Consider the following 19,129-nt stretch of genomic DNA (forward strand, 5'->3'; position numbering starts at 1 on the left):
CCCCTTTAACACGACCTGTAGATATTGTCTAACACTTTTACAGGTGTTAGCTGGTCACAGAATTGGGGATTTACAGAAAAGGCCAAAACTGTAAAAATCAGCCTGAGCTGCTGGGTGTTAATGGGGGCAACTGAACAGCTGCTGACACTGCTTACCTATAAGTGTGACCCTGTGTCCAATGATCATCCCCATGTTCTCTACCAGCTCCTTACCAGCCCCACAGGCCAGCTGGTGACACAGTACATCCAGCCCAGCACGGCACCGTCTGACAGACCCCCCCACACACACACCCCCAGCACGGCACCGTCTGACAGACCCCCCCCCACACCCCCAGCACGGCACCGTCTGACAGACCCCCCCCCACACACACCCCCAGCACGGCACCGTCTGACAGACCACACACACCCCCAGCACGGCACCGTCTGACAGACCCCCACACACCCCAGCACGGCACCGTCTGACAGACCCCACACACACACACACCCCAGCACGGCACCGTCTGACAGACCCCCCCCCCCACACCCCCAGCACGAATCCGTATGACAGACCACCCCACACACCCCCAGCAAGTCACAGTATGACAGAACTCACCCACTCACACACCCCCAGCACGGCACCGTCTGACAGACCCCACACCCCAGCACGGCACCGTCTGACAGACCCCACACACACACACCCCCAGCACGGCACCGTCTGACAGACCCCACACACACACACCCCAGCACGGCACCGTCTGACAGACCCCACACACCCCCAGCACGGCACCGGCTGACAGACCCCCCCACACGCACCAGCACGGCACGGTCTGACAGACCCCCCCCACACACACACACACACCATGGCACTGGGTAACAGACACCCCCCCAGACACACCCCGCCCCTCCCTCAATCCAACATGGCGGCCGGGGTCCGCCATTCCCCCTGCCGGGCGCGCGCGCCACCTGGGAGCCCCTCCCAACATGGCGACGCCCCAGACCGATTTTCCCTCCGTGGTGACGTACTTCCGGTGTCTGGGCGGGGCCCATGGAGCGCGGGGCGTTGTGGGATCGGCGGGGCGAGGCTGCCGCTGCGGCTGGGAGTCGGGCGGGGAGGTGTCGCTGCCACCGGCGTCATGGGCAATTGCCACACGGTGGGGCCCAACGAGGCGCTGGTGGTGTCAGGTAGGGGCGGGGCCTGGGCCTGGGCCTGGGGGCGGGGCCAGGGGCCCTACTGGGGTGACGGGGGGGGGCTCAGCGGGGAGTCCCCGTGGCACTGAGGGGGAAGGGCCCCTGTAGTGCAGCCCCTGCAGGGGTGAAGGGGGGCGGTTTACCAGGGGGTTCCCCACACCTCTGATGGGGGCGGGGACCCCGTGGCTCTGCGGGGGTCTGGAGCGAAGGGCTGGGTGCCAGCTCCATTCCTGCTCTCCAGTGGGCTGGGGGCGGCGGGGCGGGGTGCCCAGGGTAGCACCTGGGGCTGGCGCTTTGGGGTCACACTCCCCTGTGCCCCTTGCAGGCCAAGGAGTCAGGTGTGAAATGTCTCGGGAGGGGTTGGAGCCGTGAGCAGAGGGACTTGGAGTGAAAGGTGCATCGGTGTGTGTGGAATGGAGGTCAGACACCCTTTCCGCTTAGAGACGGATTGGGGCAGGAGGTGGCCAAAAGGGAAAGAGTCTCACTGGGTCTTCAGTGAGGGTGGGGGGTTTCCATCGTTCCCACCCATGAGGGCATGTGAGCCCTTTCCCTTTGCCACCTTGGAGCAGCAAGGGTGTGGCTACCATTGCACATTCAGCAGCCTTGATCCCCATGCTGCCCGTTTATTGCTGGTGGTGTTACTCTCCGAGGCTGCAGCTCTGCTAGTGAGCTTTGTTTCTGTAATTCATCAACAGTGGTAGCAACAATAGAAGCAGCAGGTGCCTTTCTACTGTGTCTGCTAACTGCACTGAGAGTGATGATTTTATGACTTCACCTGATTTATGCTACAGTTGCAACTGCAAAGTTTGCACAGTGAAGGACAAGGCCTTAGTAGGAGAGGATCTGGGGCCTGGTTCTATCAAAATGTGGAATTGTATTAAACACCAATACATGATGCTGCATCCAGTAGGTGATGGCTGGATCTGTTGTGGTTATGTGGAACGCTGGGCTGTGGGCAAGAGAATGTTTAGGACATCTACAGATAATGTTCAGTTGCTCAATACGCTCTCAGGTGACATAAATCCTCTTTGTCACCACTGGCTTTGTGATGGATGGGTGTGGTGATAGGGACTCTGACCCTCAAATCTTTAACCACCTTTCCTCGTGTCTTGGAGGGAACAAACGTTTGGGGTTACAGAAGATCATTATGATTATAAGGCTGCTCCACTCCCATTGCTGTGTATCTGAAACTACATCATCATGGTTTGCAAGCCACTTAAATCAGCCTGAAATTTCCTGCAGGCAGTGGCAATCACTTCCAGTTGGTCTATTGGGGGAGGGATAGCTCAGTGATTTGAGCATTGGCCTACTAAACCCAGGGTTGTGAGTTCAGTCCTTGAGGGGGTCATTTAAGGATTTGGGGATTTAGTTGAGGATTGGTCCTGCTTTGAGCAGAGGGTTGGAATAGATGACCTCCTGAGGTCCCTTCCAACCCTAATATTCTATGATTCTATTAAGCAATCTGTAAGCCTTTCTTAAAGGACAGGCCTGTTACAGAGCCTAATAAGTTGGTCGTAATGAGTTCAAATGTTCTAAAACCTGCTTACAGGATACAAGAATAGTATTTTACAAATAGCAAAGGAAGGGGAATTATCCTGTTTTTTTAAATTTGGTCTTTAAACAAGTTTATTTTAACCCCTGATTAGTTACTAATTTTTTAAAGCAAAATATAATTATGAAAGCAGCAATATATGAACTCTGAATCGCAAGACATGGCAACAGAAATCTGTGGTATCCATTAACACCCCCAAACTGTGCAGTTTCCCATAGCTCAGCCCCAGTGTGCCTAGGATAACCTATCAAATGTAATAGCATGCTGAGGATTTTGGGGGGTCAAATAAGAATAGATATTTTTGTGGAGGATGGATACAGCAATGACTATTAGCCAAGATGGTCAGGGATGCAACCCCATGCTCTAGGTGTCCCTAAACCTCTGACTGCTAGAAGCTGGAACTGGATGATGTGATGGATCATTCAGTAATTGCTCTGTTCTGTTCATTCCCTCATAAGCATCTGGCATCGGCCACTGTTGGAAGACAGGGTACTGGGTTAGATCAGCCATGGGTCTGACCCTGTAGTATGGCCATTGCTGCGTTCTTGTATATGAATACATCAGTCCTGGCTATAAAGGTTTTTTCTATATTCCGTACTGTCACCAAAGATGGCCTTTGTATTTCACTACTCTGCCTGTTTCCTAAGAGCACTGGTTCTGTGCTTGGGGAACAGGCTGAAAGAGTTGGGGGTGCTTATGGATGCCTCATTCTTTCCTGGGTGCTTTGCAACAGGTGTTCAGCCTGGGCCCTGGCTGCACAGTTGTGCCTGTGGTGGTAACCCTTTGTTTAGCTGGGTGTTGAGTGACTGGTGGGTTCTTAGCATGCCGGGGCAGAGCATTCCATGAACATTGAGCAACCTCTGGGGCAGAGGTAAACTGTCTGTAAATGCAGAACCTTGTGTCCGTTTTGGTTTTCATCCCTGCTGTGTGTAGTTATTAAGATCATAGCTGTGAAGTTTTTGTGTGTGATAAACCAATATTAGAACATGTTGTGAACAGTTTATGTTCTGCTGTATTGGGTCCCCTTAGCAATACTGTTAAAAGAGTCACTTACTAGGAAGATGGCTCAGAAATATTTTAATTGAAAAGCTTTTTTAGAATAAATTCTTGTCTCTGTTGAGGAGGGTGTGTCACCATATGCCACTTCAGGGGTGTGGTTTTCTTTCAATACTTTTTATAGTGACATTCAGCACCCCAACAAGCAGTCAGCGCTCTGTAACTTCTGTTTGACCAATGCAACCCTTTGCTGGATGGCCTTATTTGGAAATCTGATTCCAAGGGTACAGGTCAATGGTGAGTGTTCGTGCTTTACTCCCACTCTGTGGTAATTTCTCTGGGTTCCTGTTAAGCCACGTATTGTTTATAAAATTACTTCTGGGAACTTTTAAATCCAGACTTGAAGTTCTTCTGTTCAGCATTTAAAAAACTATTCAGGATTTTCTGTGGTTTGGTTCTAGTTTAACCTAAGGACAGCACTGTGCTATGGGACACTTCCGTGTGAAATCTGGCCCAGAACCGGGTGTCCAGCACTCTCCATGCTGGCCATTACTGAGGCTGTGGCTTCTCTCCCAGGGCACTGGTGCCATTGAAGTTTTTCAGGAAAAGGTACTTTATCTAGACAATCAGACTGCAGTTCCCATTGCATAAACGAACGATACGGACTGCACTGTTGACGTTGGGTTTATTTGGCTGGCTTATTTCACTTCCCTGAATTTAAGCTATGCATGCCTCCTGCACGCTGCCAGTCATGAATTGTGATCCTGTAATACAATATCCTTATTGTTACTAGAGATCTCACATGAGCAATCTTTAACTTGTGATTGCAGTCCATAAATAACAGCAAATGTATCGGCTTCCCTTACTGACATGTCTTTACTCTGCTTGTCTCTTGAGTAATCTGGATTCTATTCAGCAACAAAATGGTGGCAGACCCTTTCTTGTATGTGTTGATGTAAGAGACCGAAGGAAATCCCAATTTTCCATGGGGAAAAAATCGCCTTTTTGACTTGTAAACAACAAATATGATATGCGGGTCACAGAACAAATATGGACGCCCATGATCTTCTGACTAACAATGCTTTAATTCCCTAGCTTTGTAGACGGATTAAAAGTTTGTAGGCATGGTATAACAGTAAGGGGGAACAGGCAGCTCTGGCTGGCTTCTCTGCATGGGAGAGGTTTTATCCTTATCTGTTTTGCCTTTGGAATCAGATTTCCACATTTGTATTCAGAATATGTCTGTTCCTGAGAGTGAAGTTCTTACACACCTCATGCAGGGTTAGCTGTTTAAAAGGTCTGTAAAGGAAATGGGCTTCCATTTCCCCTAAGATCAGAGTACCATGATAATCTGTTTAGTTTCATAAATGTGATTAGCCAAAAATCTTGACCTGTGACTGGATGCAGTACTGTTCTTTCCCTGAAACCTGTTGGTTTGTTACTGTCCAGTATGCAACCTCACAGCCTGTCAAGGTGGATTGCACTGTGACACTAGCCTGAGCCAATCTTTAATACTGTTATTCAGTAATTACATAGAACTGGGTAATCTTCAGAGACACTGCCCTTCCCAGGAGGTGGCACTGTAGCCTTTTGCAACAGATGGAATCCAAGGTTTCCTTTGTCAAGTGCTTTTTAAGTCTCCAAAAGAGTTGGAATAGCATCTCTGCATGTGTGGTTTGCTTAACATTGCCTTAGGGCTTTTCCCTTTAGTTTCCAGGAAGAATTTAGTGTGAGATTTTCATGGTGTAATGTTGCACATCTTTGTTATGGCTCGTAAAATTCCAGCCACACATTGGATTTTTTTTAACAAGGCCTGATCTATACACAGAGTTGTACCCGTTCATTCAAAGGTGTGTTTTGAACTCAATTTAGTTAACCCAGTGCAAATGCTGTGCAGACAGTTTTAGACTGATCTAGACAGTGTCATCAGTTTAGCTTGTTACTGGTGCTAGCTAAACTAGTGTAACCAGTTTTTGATTAAGAAGTGTCCAGACAGGAGTGTGCACTGGTTTAACTAACCCATACTATTTAAATTCATTTTAGTTAAGTTGATACAACTTGTGTGTAGACAAGGCTTAACTCAGCTTCACACTAGTGCCTGAGATTCTGACACTGATCTATGCCTAGACAGACTCTGACTTCACTGCATAGGAATTTCTTTATGCATCTGTTGTCCAGTTTCATTTTCTCTCCTCCCCATCAATAATTGCTTTTAATTACTAACCAGCTCCCTAGTTTTCTGCACCCGGTTGTTAGTGTTTTTTTGACATTTCCCCACATGGCTCAGTTTATTTTGGTTAACAAGCCCAGTATGTTTGAACAATAAACAGATTGGGTCATGTGACTTCCACCGTTCGTTCTACATACAGAACAATGAGATTTGGCATCGCTTTTCCCATAATGGGGGGTAAGAAGAAAGCAAGAGAAGTTGTTCCATACAGGTGAAGGAGGGGGTTCCTATTCCCTCCTTTCTCCTGGGGCCCAGCTCATTTTGATTCTCCTTCCCATCACCATCCTGTCTCCATGAAGTCACTGGAAGAGGGTGTGGGATCACCAGAGACCCTCCCGATATGACCTGCTACCATCTGTAATGGTTACGCTCCCAAAGGCAGCAGCTAGATTAGGTGGTGATGGCTCACATTGTCACGCTCACTTATCAAAGCTAGTTTGATTACAGCAGACAATACGCATCTGTTTAATGGTTTAAACTGCAGAAGGGACCTCTTAGCTTTGGGCCTGGTGGGTATGTCTACTCTGCAGCCGGGAATGTGCTAATTTTAGCTTGCTAGCATAAGTCTGTCAACAGCTGGGAGGCTTGTTCCAGATGTAATGTAGCCATCCTGTGTGTTTCTGGCCTCTCCCCATCTGTCGTTTCTTGTATGTGACTCTTACAGCAGCAGCGCAAAGTGCCTTTTTGGATCTGCTGGAGGCATTTTCTGTATGTATACCTGGAACTAATCATAAACCCTAATTTGGTTCATCTAATCTCATAAGAAACAGGCCATCTAGTTTCTGTTGGCTCTGGGAACACTTCTGACTTTAATGCAGGAGCACTTCCCTCTGCAGGCTCCAAGCTGGAATACTGCTGTCTGGCATGAATCCTCCCTCCCTTGGGAATCTAGCTGGCTGCATTCTATTGTGCTGGAAAAGGCACAGTGGGTGTCTATAAATTGTAGCCAAGTAGCTGTGAGACCCAGACCTGAAGAAAAGAGGGGATGTTCTAGCTGAAATAGGTTTTGCTGCCAAATCTCATTATCCTGGGGATTGTTTTCCAGATTTGCAAAGTTTTCACATCGGTGATTTGTTTTTGTTTTTTCACTTGCTCTTTGGGACCTGGGAAGCAGATGGCAAGATTGTAAATGGGAAATTAGTGTTTAAAGCAATTTGTTCCTGCAGCTCATTCTTTTACCACCATGGTATTCTGCTGTGCCCAGATGTACAACTTGTATTAAAGAACCAGTCTGGCAATTCACTCCTGTTAGTCAATTCAGACTGACTCTTTCTAGAAAAACTTTATTTCTGCTTTGGACACTATTCAGAATGATTTTACTAAATGTCACCAAATCTTCTGTGCGCAAATGTAACTTTCTGTGCTTTCTGGTGAGAACTAGTAAGGGTGCTGCTGCTCATTTTGGAGAAGATTCTAAGTAGGATATTTCCTTGCATTGTCCATGAAAGAAAATAATATCTGTTTGAAGGGACACGTGCTGCCATTCTGCTCAGTGATAAGTATGTTTCTGGGAAGCAGAATCTATCCAGAACATGGTGCTATATAGGTAACAGACAGAAAATGAGGTTAAGAAGCAGCAGAGAGGGTACATTCTGAGAGTCTGGCTACTTAACGGCGCAAGCCAGTCTCCTATCCTCCAAGAGATATTAGATGACATTACTTTGAATCTGTTTTAGGAGTTGTCATATCAATCAGCTTCTCTGAGGGCTTGTCTTCGCTACTGCGGCACAGTGTGGACACTCCCTACTTCCACAGCAGGGTTTTTTCTAATCCATCTCTCGCAAAGCCAATAGCTAGGTCTACAGAAGAATTCTTTCGTTAACCTAGCTGCCTTTTCCCGGCTGGTTCGGTTAATCTAACTGCGGCACTCAGGATACACAGTTTTTCACAGCCCCAAGTGAGGTAACTATGGTTGATCTAATTTTTAAGTGCAGACCAGGCCTAAGTCTTCCCCCGATTCGGAGGAATAGTCTTCCAGCGGTCATGAAAGTTGGCGTGGAGCTGTTGTCTTGGAGGTGGGAGAATAATGCATGTACAAGTAGTGATCAAAACAAAAATCTAAGCTAGTGGCTCTTAAGCTCACTGGTTTCAGGTCTTAAACCTGAGCATGGCAAAAAGAGTTACTGGAAAAAACACAAAGTTAAGCAACTTGCAAGCAATTGAGGCTGTGTTTTACTCTCAAAGCCTGGGATTTCCTAATATTCCTGAGCCAAAAGCAGCCGGTATTGTCCACAGCTTGGGATATTCCCCCTGCAAGAATCCAACTTTTCAACTTGTTTTTTTAAACTGTGTTGCTTTAGAAGCCTGAAGCATAAGGTCCTTTTGAGATAACACTGTCTGTGTCTGTGAAAAGAAGCCTAGGTTGTTACAATAAATTGCTCTGCTTTTGAAACACAGACACCTTCTGCCTGTTGGATTCCAGCATGGCAAACAACAAACATTTTGTAGTACATTTAATAGGATTTATACTGAAAAGTTGCCTTCAGAAAATAACCTTGTGAAAAGAGCTTTGAGCAGAGCGAAAGGGGCACTAGCTTCCTGATTCTACATAGAGAAGGACTTCACGCCATATTTACTGTAATGTATTATCTGTGCTTCTGTACAGGAAACAGGGAATCCAGCTAACCCACTCTAGGCCCTGGCAGGATTTCTTCGCCCCCCGGATCTTGGAAAGGATTTTTAATTTTTATTTAGTACTGCAAATATATGTTGCTTTTTACAGGACCTGCCCCGAGGGGTTTTCTCTAGCACCCATTGCTGTAATACAACTGCTAAGGCATTACAGTCTAACTCAGGGATGGGCAAACTTTTTGGCCCGAGGGCGACATCTGGGTATGGAAATTGCATGGCGGGCCGTGAATGCTCATGAAACTGGGGGTTGGTGCCTGAGGGTGCAGGCTTTGGGGTGGGACCAGAAATGAGGAGTTCAGGGTCCAGGAGGGGGCTCCAGGCAGGAGGTTGGGGGGGGTGTAGGAGGGTGCTCTGGGCTGGGACTGAGGGGTTTGGAGGGCGGGAGAGGGATCAGGGCTGGGGCAGAGATGCAGGAGCCAGGGACTGGGATGGAGGCTCCGGGCAGCCCTTACCTCAAGCAACTCCTGGAAGCAGTGGCATGTCCCTGCTCTGCCTCCTACACAGAGGCATTGCCAGGCAGCTCTGCGCATTGCCCCATCTGCAGGTGCCACCCCTGCAGCTTCCATTGGCCGTGGTTCTCGGGTAATGGGAGCTGTGGGGGCAGTATGTGGAGCCCCCTGGCTGCCCCTTCGTGTAGGAGTCAGAGGGGGGGCATGCTGCTGCTTCTGGGAGCCACGTGGAGTGGGACCAAACCCTGACCCCGCACCCTGGCAGGAGCACCGGAGTGGGGCAAGCCCTGGGCCCTGCTCCCCAGTGGGAGCTCGAGGGCCGGAATAAAACGTCTGAAGGGCTAGATGCGGCCCCCAGGCCATATTTTGCCCACCCCTGGTCTAACTCTTGCAAATATGGTAGTTGGGTCAGCACTGAATGTACAACCACCTCAGTGGTGAGGAGAGCAGTATATAGGGGGGCTTCAGGAAAGATGTTCTTCATGTGCCCTGTCCTGTGGATTAGCATGAATTTAGCTCGCCTCTACCATTGCATCGGTCGCATGGCGTGTCAGACATCACTGTAGGTTCAGGAAGATTGGGGAAAACTAGCAGAATTAATTTCCTCAGCCTCTGGAGGTAGAAAGGCCAGTATTCCAGAAGCTGCTGTTTGTCAGTGAGCTGCTCTCTGCCTTTGCTTTCCCAGGAACTGAGCATGCATTTTCTGCAATCTTGGGGTGGCTACTGGGGCTCATCGTTGAGTGGAGAGCTCTTTGGAAGCACGTTTTTATCTTTAGCTTGCCTAGGGGAGATGGGTCTGCGTGTGTAACTATAACGTACTTGTGCTTTCTGCTTGTGCTGCAGGTGGCTGCTGTGGCTCTGATCTAAAGCAGTATGTGTTCGGAGGCTGGGCCTGGGCTTGGTGGTGCATTTCTGACACACAAAGGTAAGGAGACCGCTCTCCTCTTGCTTGTGTCTTTTGGGTAGGTAAACCTTCAGGCTGCCAGCAGTACCTTTAGGAACATAGAATTGGCCAAACAAGATCAAACCATTGATCCCCGTCAAGCCCAGTACCCTGCCTCCAGCCATGGCCAATATTTGTTGTTTCAAAGGAAAGCTCCACCACCCCCTACGATGCCTCTAAACGGTTGTGCAGTGTTGTAGTAGATGAAGTGATGGGAAGGAGCTGAAGATCCTTTTTGGCTGTTGAGGAATGTCCTGAAGCATGAGATCTAATTACACTAATTTAATGATGGTCTTTCAGGGCCGCTAACACCTGCACAGCCCTCTTTAAATCCAGCTGTGGGATTCAGCCTCTGGCCATCCTGCAGCTGGTCTTTGTGATACTTCAAGAAATATTTCCTGCTGTTTCAATGTACCATCTATTCATGTTGTCCTGTTCAAAATAGGACCCAGAGATGCCCAGATACCAGGGCGAATGATAGTCTCCTTTCAGCTGAAGCATTCTTCAGACAGATATTATGTGTCTGCATGCCTCCCCCTTAAAATTTATTTTATTTTTTCCAGATACCTCAAAATCAAACCAAATTGAGGGGCTGTGTCTGTTTAATGTTAATTAATTTATTTTTCTTTCCACATTGCAGTTTGGGGGAACTCAGGAACTTGCAGTTGCTATTCCCCTTGCTGTGAGGTGAAATGCAGTAACAGGGACACTGCTGCTGCTTTGCTAAGAGGCTGTAATAGAGGTGCTCTGTAGTGGGCGCTGGTTTTCCTTTGTGGCCAGTTTGGTTTGTCCATCAGTAAGTGTAGACGCTCCGTCAGGAGAGCCATATGTCGGACTGTTATTGCCAAGCCAGTCTTTTTGCTAAGGGTGCTGGTGATTTGCCGGTGGCACTGAACATACAGGGGGAGGGATGGAGCAATTTCCGTCTCCTGTTACTCAAGTCTATTTTCCTAAAGGTATGCAGCCCTGCATAGTTTCCCAAACTAACTGTTACTTTGGGATTGGGCCCGAATTTCTGTTTAAAACCAAGGGATTTCCTTTGTCTCCCCATTCCCAGCCATGCATTTTGCTTGCTGTTTATTATTGCTTCAGTCTTTGAACTAACATGCTGTGATAGTGCTGCTGTTGTCCTAATGTAACTGCTTAGTCTGCAGGTCCATGGGAATGTCACAATAAGTAACACAGTCGTAACACCCAGCTGACCCGTGTGGGGCTCCTCCGCACTTATAAGAATTAATAGGGAAAAGGAGAAAGACGAGACTTTATGGTTTTGCAATGAGCGTGAAAGCCAAAGGGTTCTAGTTAACCTGCACTGGTGGGTCTCATCACTTGTCTCTCGTTTGGTGTTCTGCCACTGTCAGGTGTAGTTAGCATGTTGCTGGCCTCACTGTGCACCTCCGTCGCAATAGAAATGACACATTGTCTTAGACGTCGTTCACTTCGGGATACCCACTGGGTCAGTTAGCTTGTGGGCATAGCAAGCTCTCATCCATGCTGTTTGCACATGATTCACACCACCTGTACAGGACTCTCTTTTGGTGGCTGCCACACTAGGTTGTTCCAGTGCCAGGGCATTCTAGCACTCCGACTGCATGTGAAGGCTGTCAACTAATGCTTGCAGTTTTAACAGACTTTCTAGTAGCACTCGTGTCAGTTGGGAGAGTGAAGAAAAGCCCAGCTCTGATGTGCAGCACAGGAGAACTGATGCTTTTGGTACGGTGTGTTTTCAGTGTTGTCAGGCTTTTCCCCCACACCGCTTCAGAAGTCTGACACCATGTGAGCGTTGGGAGAATAGTTACACTTTGAACAGATGGCTCCTGTCCTTTGTGTTTAAATGGTTCCCTTTTTGAGTTTCTTGAGAAACCCCAAGGAGAGGGTCTGACACGTCATTTGCAGAAGGAATGAACTTATTCAAGGGGCCTGAGGATTTGTCTAAAGAGTTAAAATGTGGGGTGGGCCCGAGGGCAGGGAGAGATTGTAATTTACTAAATGTTTGTACACTAGTTAGTACAATGGGGCTTTTAGGTGTTGCCACGATATAAATGTTAATCTTTTACTTAAAAAAAGTCTGGGTTACCAGGTTGTTGGTTACACGAGGTGCATAAGCTTAGGCTATGTCAACACTGCACTTTCATCAGTCGGTCAAGGGTTTGAAAAAAACATACCCCTGCCCGATGAAAAGCACTGGTGTGGACAGTGCTCCCGCCAGCAACGCTACCGCCCCTCGTTGGGGGTGGTTTTATTTTGTTGGCAGGAGAGCTCTCTCCTGGCGACAGAGTGGCTACACTGCGTACCTTACAGCTGTGCCACTGTAAGGTGTGCAACGTAGACATGGCTTTAATTATACACATTGTAGAGCGCTCAGAGGCACCTTACCAGGCATGCCAAGTCCTGAGTGGAGGATTTGATTCTTCTTCCAAGAGCTGATGACCTCCTGAGTAACCCTAAGCACAGTGTAAGTAATGAAGCTTCCTACATTCACATTTGCCTGAGGGAATGAGACTTTCCTTCTCGTGAACTAGAAAATCTCCACAGGAGGACCAGTCAGAAGGTAAAGCCAGAACACCTACAGTTATTGCACAGTTGTCGGAGTGAAGCCCTGCTGGTTCTGAACTGGGAAAACAGAGTATTAATTAGTGCTGGTCAGAAAACAGAATGTCCATCCCATAGAAAATTTTGAGGTTTCATAAAACATTTCATCCTGATTCAGGACAAAAATGAACAGCCTTGGACATAGTCGGTGGTCAGAAATTCTGACACTTCAAATGTGGAGGCCTGGAATGGAATGTGTCAGCACACTGGCAGCAGGCCTGGCAGGCTCCTGTCAATTTCCCTTTCTCCTGGCAGGCAGAAAATGAAACTGACAAGGTGGGGACTGTCACTTCATGTTCCCAGTGGGAAATTGAATTTTTTGGCAAAATTGAAAATTCCCTGAAAAAAATTGATTTTGCAAAAAGGGCACTGACAGAAAATTCCTAAACAGCTGTAGCAGCAATGTCCAGGTGGCAGGAAGCTTTTGTTTTGCAGAATATCTAAATACATGGTTCACAGCCAGATTACAGATCAAACCATATTGCATTTATACAGTCTAAATAAAGCCACTAGGCAGTGGCAGCTCCCCCTGCTCCAGGCAGAGAGAGACTGGGCTTTGTCTAATGGAAATCTGCCCAGCAGTGTTAGGGACTCTGGAGTGGGCAGCGGGAGACATGGAAAGTGATAGGGGAAAATGAAAACCTGAAAGTCCCGTCTGTCCTTTGCGTGGTGTCTATTATTCTCTGGTAACTGCTTTGTGTATTTGCTGTCCTACCCTTATTTATCGCTGCTCAGACTGTCTTTGGAGGTTATGACCATCCTCTGTCGCTGTGAGAATATTGAGACGTCGGAGGGGGTCCCACTGTACGTAACAGGGGTTGCACAGGTAATAACCCACCAGCTTCCTAACATTGTGTCTAACCTTCTTCTCTCCCTTCCATTTTGTGCAACAGCAGCAGCAGGATAACAGAAACACTAACTTTTCCTCTAGTGGGACAACAACTAGATCCAACACCCTCCTCTTCACCCCCGTCTCTGGTGTTTGCCTCCTGGTGCACTCCATAGCTCTGTAGGTAATGTAGAGAGATGCTACTGACGTATTCCAAATTCAGGGCCATGCTGACTCCTTTCAATAATGCTGCAGACATTCCCTTTTTCCTCTGGGGGCGCTGTCCTCCTCGTGTGCCGTGGGAGAACACAAGAGCATCCAATAATCGCAAGCCAAACCCAGTTCAGGCTTATTTGAGATGGGAGGGGCAAATTGTGAGGCAGGGTTTTTGTTGTTCAAGTTAAAGCCTGTGTGTGGAAAATTCCTCATGTGACTGGCTGATTGACTTGTTCCCAAACAAGATTGAACCAAGACCTTCTATTTCCCACATGGCGGCAATGTTGTGTGTTTTAAAAGCACAGTATGGAAAGAGTCCATCTTACTTTGACTGATGTTTGTATGGTGCCCAAAGCATCTATGTAAGTGCTTATTATTTATCAGTGTGAGTTTCCCTCCACTGGGCTGAATCTTGGTCTACTCCAAGGGCTCCTGTACGCTATAGCTACAGCAGAACTGGGGACTCGTTACCATATTTGTTTTAGTTCATAGCGTAGCTAGGACAACTACAGCCCTGTACTAACTGTTAAATATAGTCACAGCTATAAACTCACGTGGCAGTGATACCCAGTTGTATGCACTGTACAGCAGGATCTGTGTAATTAGCTCCCATGCCTGCATGCCAGTTTAATTAGGGTGATTGCAGAGTGCAGGCTCACTCCAGTACATTTGAATGACTTCACAGAATGGTAAAGTGGCCTATTCAGTGGACACTGCTGCCTACTCATATCTCATGCCTGTGAACTGATGTTGGCTGACATCAGCCCTCTGACCTGTGCCTCTTTGATTTGGTTCAGAGCTGGTTTGTAGTGGCTGCTAGCCAAGTCATACTTACTCTCCTATAACTGTTACAAAATTCCAATGCCTTGTATTATATGTATCTAAATAGGGGTCTGGGGCACGCACGCAGCTCTGTGGTTCTGTCTAACCCCTGCCAGGCAGCATCCTCTGTTCTTCCAATCCCTCACCCTCCTACGCACAGAGCTCTGCCAATGTACTTTGGCCCTAACTAGCAAGGAATGAAGAGGAAAAAGGATCAGATTGATACAGCCCAATAGTTTAAAGTTCCTGTTGGTTTGGCTGATACTGAAGAGTAGTCGTGGGCCTAGAGGGCCCAGGACTCTCCATTTCCATAACCTTTGAGTCACTGAGGAAATAGGAGCCTGGCTGGATGCCTGGAGCTGCCCTGAAGCAACAACCTACATCTGGATTAGAATGACAAAGCTCATACACCCAAAGTGGGGCATCTCTCAGTCCTGGGTTTCATCTCCTGATTGCCGGGACATTCACTAGTTCAAAAATCAACTCCTGGCCTGGACAGTGAGACTGGGAAGGGTGACTACAGGCCACGATGTCTTCAAAATGTGCTCAGCTCTTTCCCTAGAGTGCTTCCTGATGAATGCTTGAGCCTGTGGGGTCTGCACAGGTCTTGTGGTCTCTGTGTAGCTACTCCAGTTAGAGAGATGAAATCTGGCTGGGCGTTCTCAAGCTGAGACTGTACTTTTAAAATGAGTGACACTGACCAAGCAGATCATATGCTGCCTTTTTACTGGGCAATTTGTAATATACAAACTTTCAGATAAAGGGGCCTTTGGGGGTTAGCCTATAACCTGCCAGTGAGCTCAGTAAAAGGGAAGGGGTCACATGATCTTGTTCAGTCTGGCTTCCAGGCCTTTCTCTGTTTGGAAAATGTCTAAGCGTTATTTGAAAATCTTACTTCCTTGGCCAAAATGACTCTCTAATTATGAACAGCGTCACTGGACAGCATCCTTTACATTACCTGGAAGGAGCGTGGCAGGTAGCCTGGGGCAGGAGGTACAGGGGAAAAGCTGACAGTGTGTTACCTGGAAACGTGCAAATGTTCTACGTTTTTTGGCAGGATTTCCCTAGAGATAATGACGTTACAGCCCAGGTGCGAGGACGTAGAGACGGCGGAGGGGGTAGCTTTAACTGTCACAGGTGTGGCACAGGTACAGTAACTCCAAACATCATTTCAGGAATGCATGCCTCTAACCTACCTCCTCATTTTTTCCTCTTAGAAGGGTGCTGTAGTCCAGGAACAGAGGTTATCTGCTCTGAAATGAATTCTTGTATGACAACACTGTCCCTGTTGTCGGTTCATACAACGGCATGTCCATGGAGTGAGGGAGGGAGGGATGTGACTTCTCCCACCCTCCACAAAATCATTGCTTCTTTTCCAATGTTCTGTCTTGTTCATTCATGCAGCATATGAAGTGTGACATGACCTACTTCTAAAAACTGTAACGTACCACGGTGCACCTTGAGCTCGATCTATCATTTCCCAGAACTGAACCATTTTGTTCTGAAATCACATCAATCCTGTTGCTTTGCATTAATATGAATCGGCATTTGTAGAGCATCATAATTCTACATGATGATTTACGGAGTTTAAAGAAAGACTTAGTCCCTGCATATAATGTGTGTAGTGTTTTTTAAAAAGAAAAACACAAGGATCTTATGCTTGAATTGAATTCTGATTGTGCCAGAAGGCTCACTACAATGTGTATGAACTGTCGGTCGCTATTGAATTGTATTACTTCTATTTTCATAAGTTTAAAAATCAGCCAAGAAATTGACTTGGGGTTTATTGCTGGCGTGCCGGGTCTGCTTCCTGAAGAGTGTCTGCAGAGGGAAATGCCAAGTTTTGGTATTGAGTTCTGCTGCCAGTTCAGGTAGCAAGATGCCTCTTAAGACAAAAAAAAATAAAAATAAAAATGGCTGCTTGCAGCTTGGCCCAGCCCAGCATCTTTCAGCTGGACATAAACTTAGACAAAGTGGTTTATGCAAAAATGGTTCTCAAAGTGCATTGAACTGCAGATTTGTACATGTTCCTTGTGTAAACAGTGTGTGTATCCAGTCACATCACGGTGAAAGGGAAAGGGTATGTCCTTTTTCTGTATCATGAGCAGTTAGTCTGAGGAGTTTTACTTCATGTTTTTGGTTGTGGCCAGGTGTCAAAAAGCCAGACATTCACGCTGCTAGCAAGGGACAACATCATCTACTTGTTTCACACCTGTTGGGAATGGGGACTTAATGAGTGAATTTCACTTCCATTTCTTAGAAATTTAAGTAGCAAATGGCCTTAAACCTGTGAAAGTCTGTCAGTCTACTGCCTTGTTCTAAAGTGGTGTTGCAGAATGTCGTCTTTATAACCAACATTAGGACACTGGCATTCCCGGACTGTCATCAAAAGAGAACCTATATCCGCACCGATGCTTCAGAGAGACTAGTCATGTGGTTAGAACACGGGACGGGGGATCAGCAGATCTCTTCCAGGCTCTCTGTATGACATTTGGCAAGTCATTTAACCACTATATGTGTCTCTCTAAAATTGGAACAGTACTGACCTACCTTTCAGGGGGCAGCAAATTAATTCATTAATGTCTGTAAAACTCTTTGAGAACTTCAGATGGAAGGGCCAGCACAATGCAAACTGCTGTTGTTGGTGCTTATATTTCAGTCTTAGCAAGCCATTCATTTCCACTTGACTGCTAACATGTTCACATCACCACAGAATTTCTTGCGTATTGGGCTAAAGTGAGGACCAAATGCAGATAGTTGTGCACTTCACATTGTGGCTTCAAAGACACTTCTGTTTTCATAAACACTGGGTAAGTAGCCAACCCTCATTGTGATCTAATTCTGCAGCATTCTTTCCTAGGAAACCCTGATTGCCAGTGGCTTTACTGTGGCAATAGTATAATGGAGAGCTGACTACGATACCAACTGATTGAGCGTTTGCTATGGCACATGCTGCTGAATGTCTCATTTTAAAATCCAGTGCAGAGCTCACTTGGTTTATTTTGTATCCTCTCATAGCACTCACTGCTCTTTGCTGCCAAAAACAGGAACCTCAACAAAAAATGAGTTGCTGTCCTCCGGATCAAGGATTAAATTTAAGGGGTTCTAACTGTTGGGGTATAATTGTAAAGGAATCCTCAGGTCACATGTAGCTCATGTAGGTTTTAAGCATGAGGTGAGGAGACCTACAAAATAAGAGAAATATTTCCATAACTTAAGGAAGTTCCAGTAGAAAGGATTTTCAAGTAAATCAACTTTTTTCCTTTGTGGTGCATTGTTCCACTGTGGTATTGTACTAGTGCATGAAGATAGAAAATGACACCCACGAGAAACTAAAGGGGAACTGACTAGTTTGTTTGCATTCTCCAAACTAAGGCATGCAGAAAGCAAACAAAGGATCTTACTAGGGAAAGGTTTGATGCTTTGTTTTGATACTCTAAAGTGTTTGTAAATAAATAAGGACACTTCAAAATGAATGTCACTGGGCAGTGACCCTTTCTCACTTGGTAGCACATCACTTTCGGTGTCAGTGGGGTGCTTTGGGACACATGGGTGTTGTAGGATTGCTCTGTACCTTTACACTAAACCGTGCAGCTAGCTGGCTTGTGCCTTTGCTCATTTAATGCCAGTTTGACCTGGGGGTGGCAATATTGATCCGCTAAAATGGGACTCCTTTTGCAGAGGCACTTCGACTTCACGCCCGCTGAAAATTCCTTTAATTGTTTGAATGGTATTTGGAAAAAAATCACCTGCTGTGGCTGTGCCCTGTGTGACAGACTGGGGGTATGTGGGGGCAAATCGTACACTCCCATTTGGTTTCATGAATGGCATTTTGATTGTAAACTTCCTGTCACTTATGTATTGTGAGCTCCATCCAAGACATGTTGGAAAAACCAGCCTGGTCCTGACAAGGGCACCGAGCTTTGCTAGGGGGTGGGACACCTCCTAGAGGGTCCTCCGCTCTGAATGGTTCTTCTGTACAGGAACGGTAGGTTTGCTGCCAGGAGGACTCACTACACAGCAACCTCAACAGGCGGCTGGGACAGCTGCAGATTCTCCACTTGAGCAGTCAAGAGGAAAGACTTTAGTTAAGGGAGGGGGGGTTCTGTGAGGCTCAGAGGCCTTGTGACCGTTGCATTCAAAAGACAAAGCCAGGCTGGCAGGAAGAGGTCCTGGCCTAAGGATGCTAACACCAAAGCCAGGATGCACAGGAGTGGTGAGATTGCACTGGGGGTTGCGTTCAGGAGTTTTTCCATAAATCTGTAACCCTCGTGCTTAAGAATAAACTGTTAGTGGTTAAAGAGATTCTTTGGTTAATCTGGTGTTCCTTGCTTTACTGCCACGTCATCCCTGAAAGCAGAGCTCCTACAGTCAGGTCTAAGCAACTGGGGTCTTGGGGGGGAGGGGGAGGCTGAGGCACTGGTTCCAGTCAGGGCAGCTGGACTGCAGGGTCCCTCTACCTAAGAGGGGTGTCAGATATGGTGTCTACATCTGGGAGAGCACCTGAGACCCAGAGCTAAGAGCAGTACCCAGTCACTGTCCAGATCCAGAGGCTTAGTAGCACAAGGGCTTCAGATTGCACTGAAATGGCTCCCTTTTAGGAAAGGGAAGCTGTTGGAAGACACACAGTGGAAGTTTATCTTTGATTTGTGCTGTGCATTCTGCTGCTGAGTCTGTAAAATTGTTTGTGGTATTTGAAAGAG

At 47.0% G+C, this 19,129-nt stretch overlaps 1 protein-coding gene across 11 annotated transcripts in view; it reads left to right on the plus strand.

The window, feature by feature from the left end:
• The first annotated feature begins 1,034 nt into the window (after nucleotides 1-1,034).
• Nucleotides 1,035-19,129, plus strand: part of FLOT2 (flotillin 2) — a 29,373-nt gene continuing 11,278 nt past the window's right edge. The window contains exons 1-4 of one of the 11 annotated variants that reach the window (XM_039507422.1): nucleotides 1,086-1,160; nucleotides 3,899-4,011; nucleotides 9,868-9,949; nucleotides 13,295-13,385. In XM_039507422.1, coding sequence (XP_039363356.1) covers nucleotides 3,969-4,011; nucleotides 9,868-9,949; nucleotides 13,295-13,385 — 216 coding nt within the window. In that variant the 5' untranslated portion in view covers nucleotides 1,086-1,160; nucleotides 3,899-3,968. Of the gene's footprint in view, nucleotides 1,161-3,898; nucleotides 4,012-9,867; nucleotides 9,950-12,323; nucleotides 12,423-13,294; nucleotides 13,386-15,483; nucleotides 15,575-19,129 lie in introns of those variants that run through there. The other 10 variants (XM_039507420.1, XM_039507419.1, XM_039507430.1 and 7 more) reach the window with 10 other exon arrangements.

Source organism: Mauremys reevesii, linkage group 20 (genome assembly GCF_016161935.1).
Source record: "Mauremys reevesii isolate NIE-2019 linkage group 20, ASM1616193v1, whole genome shotgun sequence".
Taxonomy (NCBI): Eukaryota; Metazoa; Chordata; order Testudines; family Geoemydidae; genus Mauremys; species Mauremys reevesii.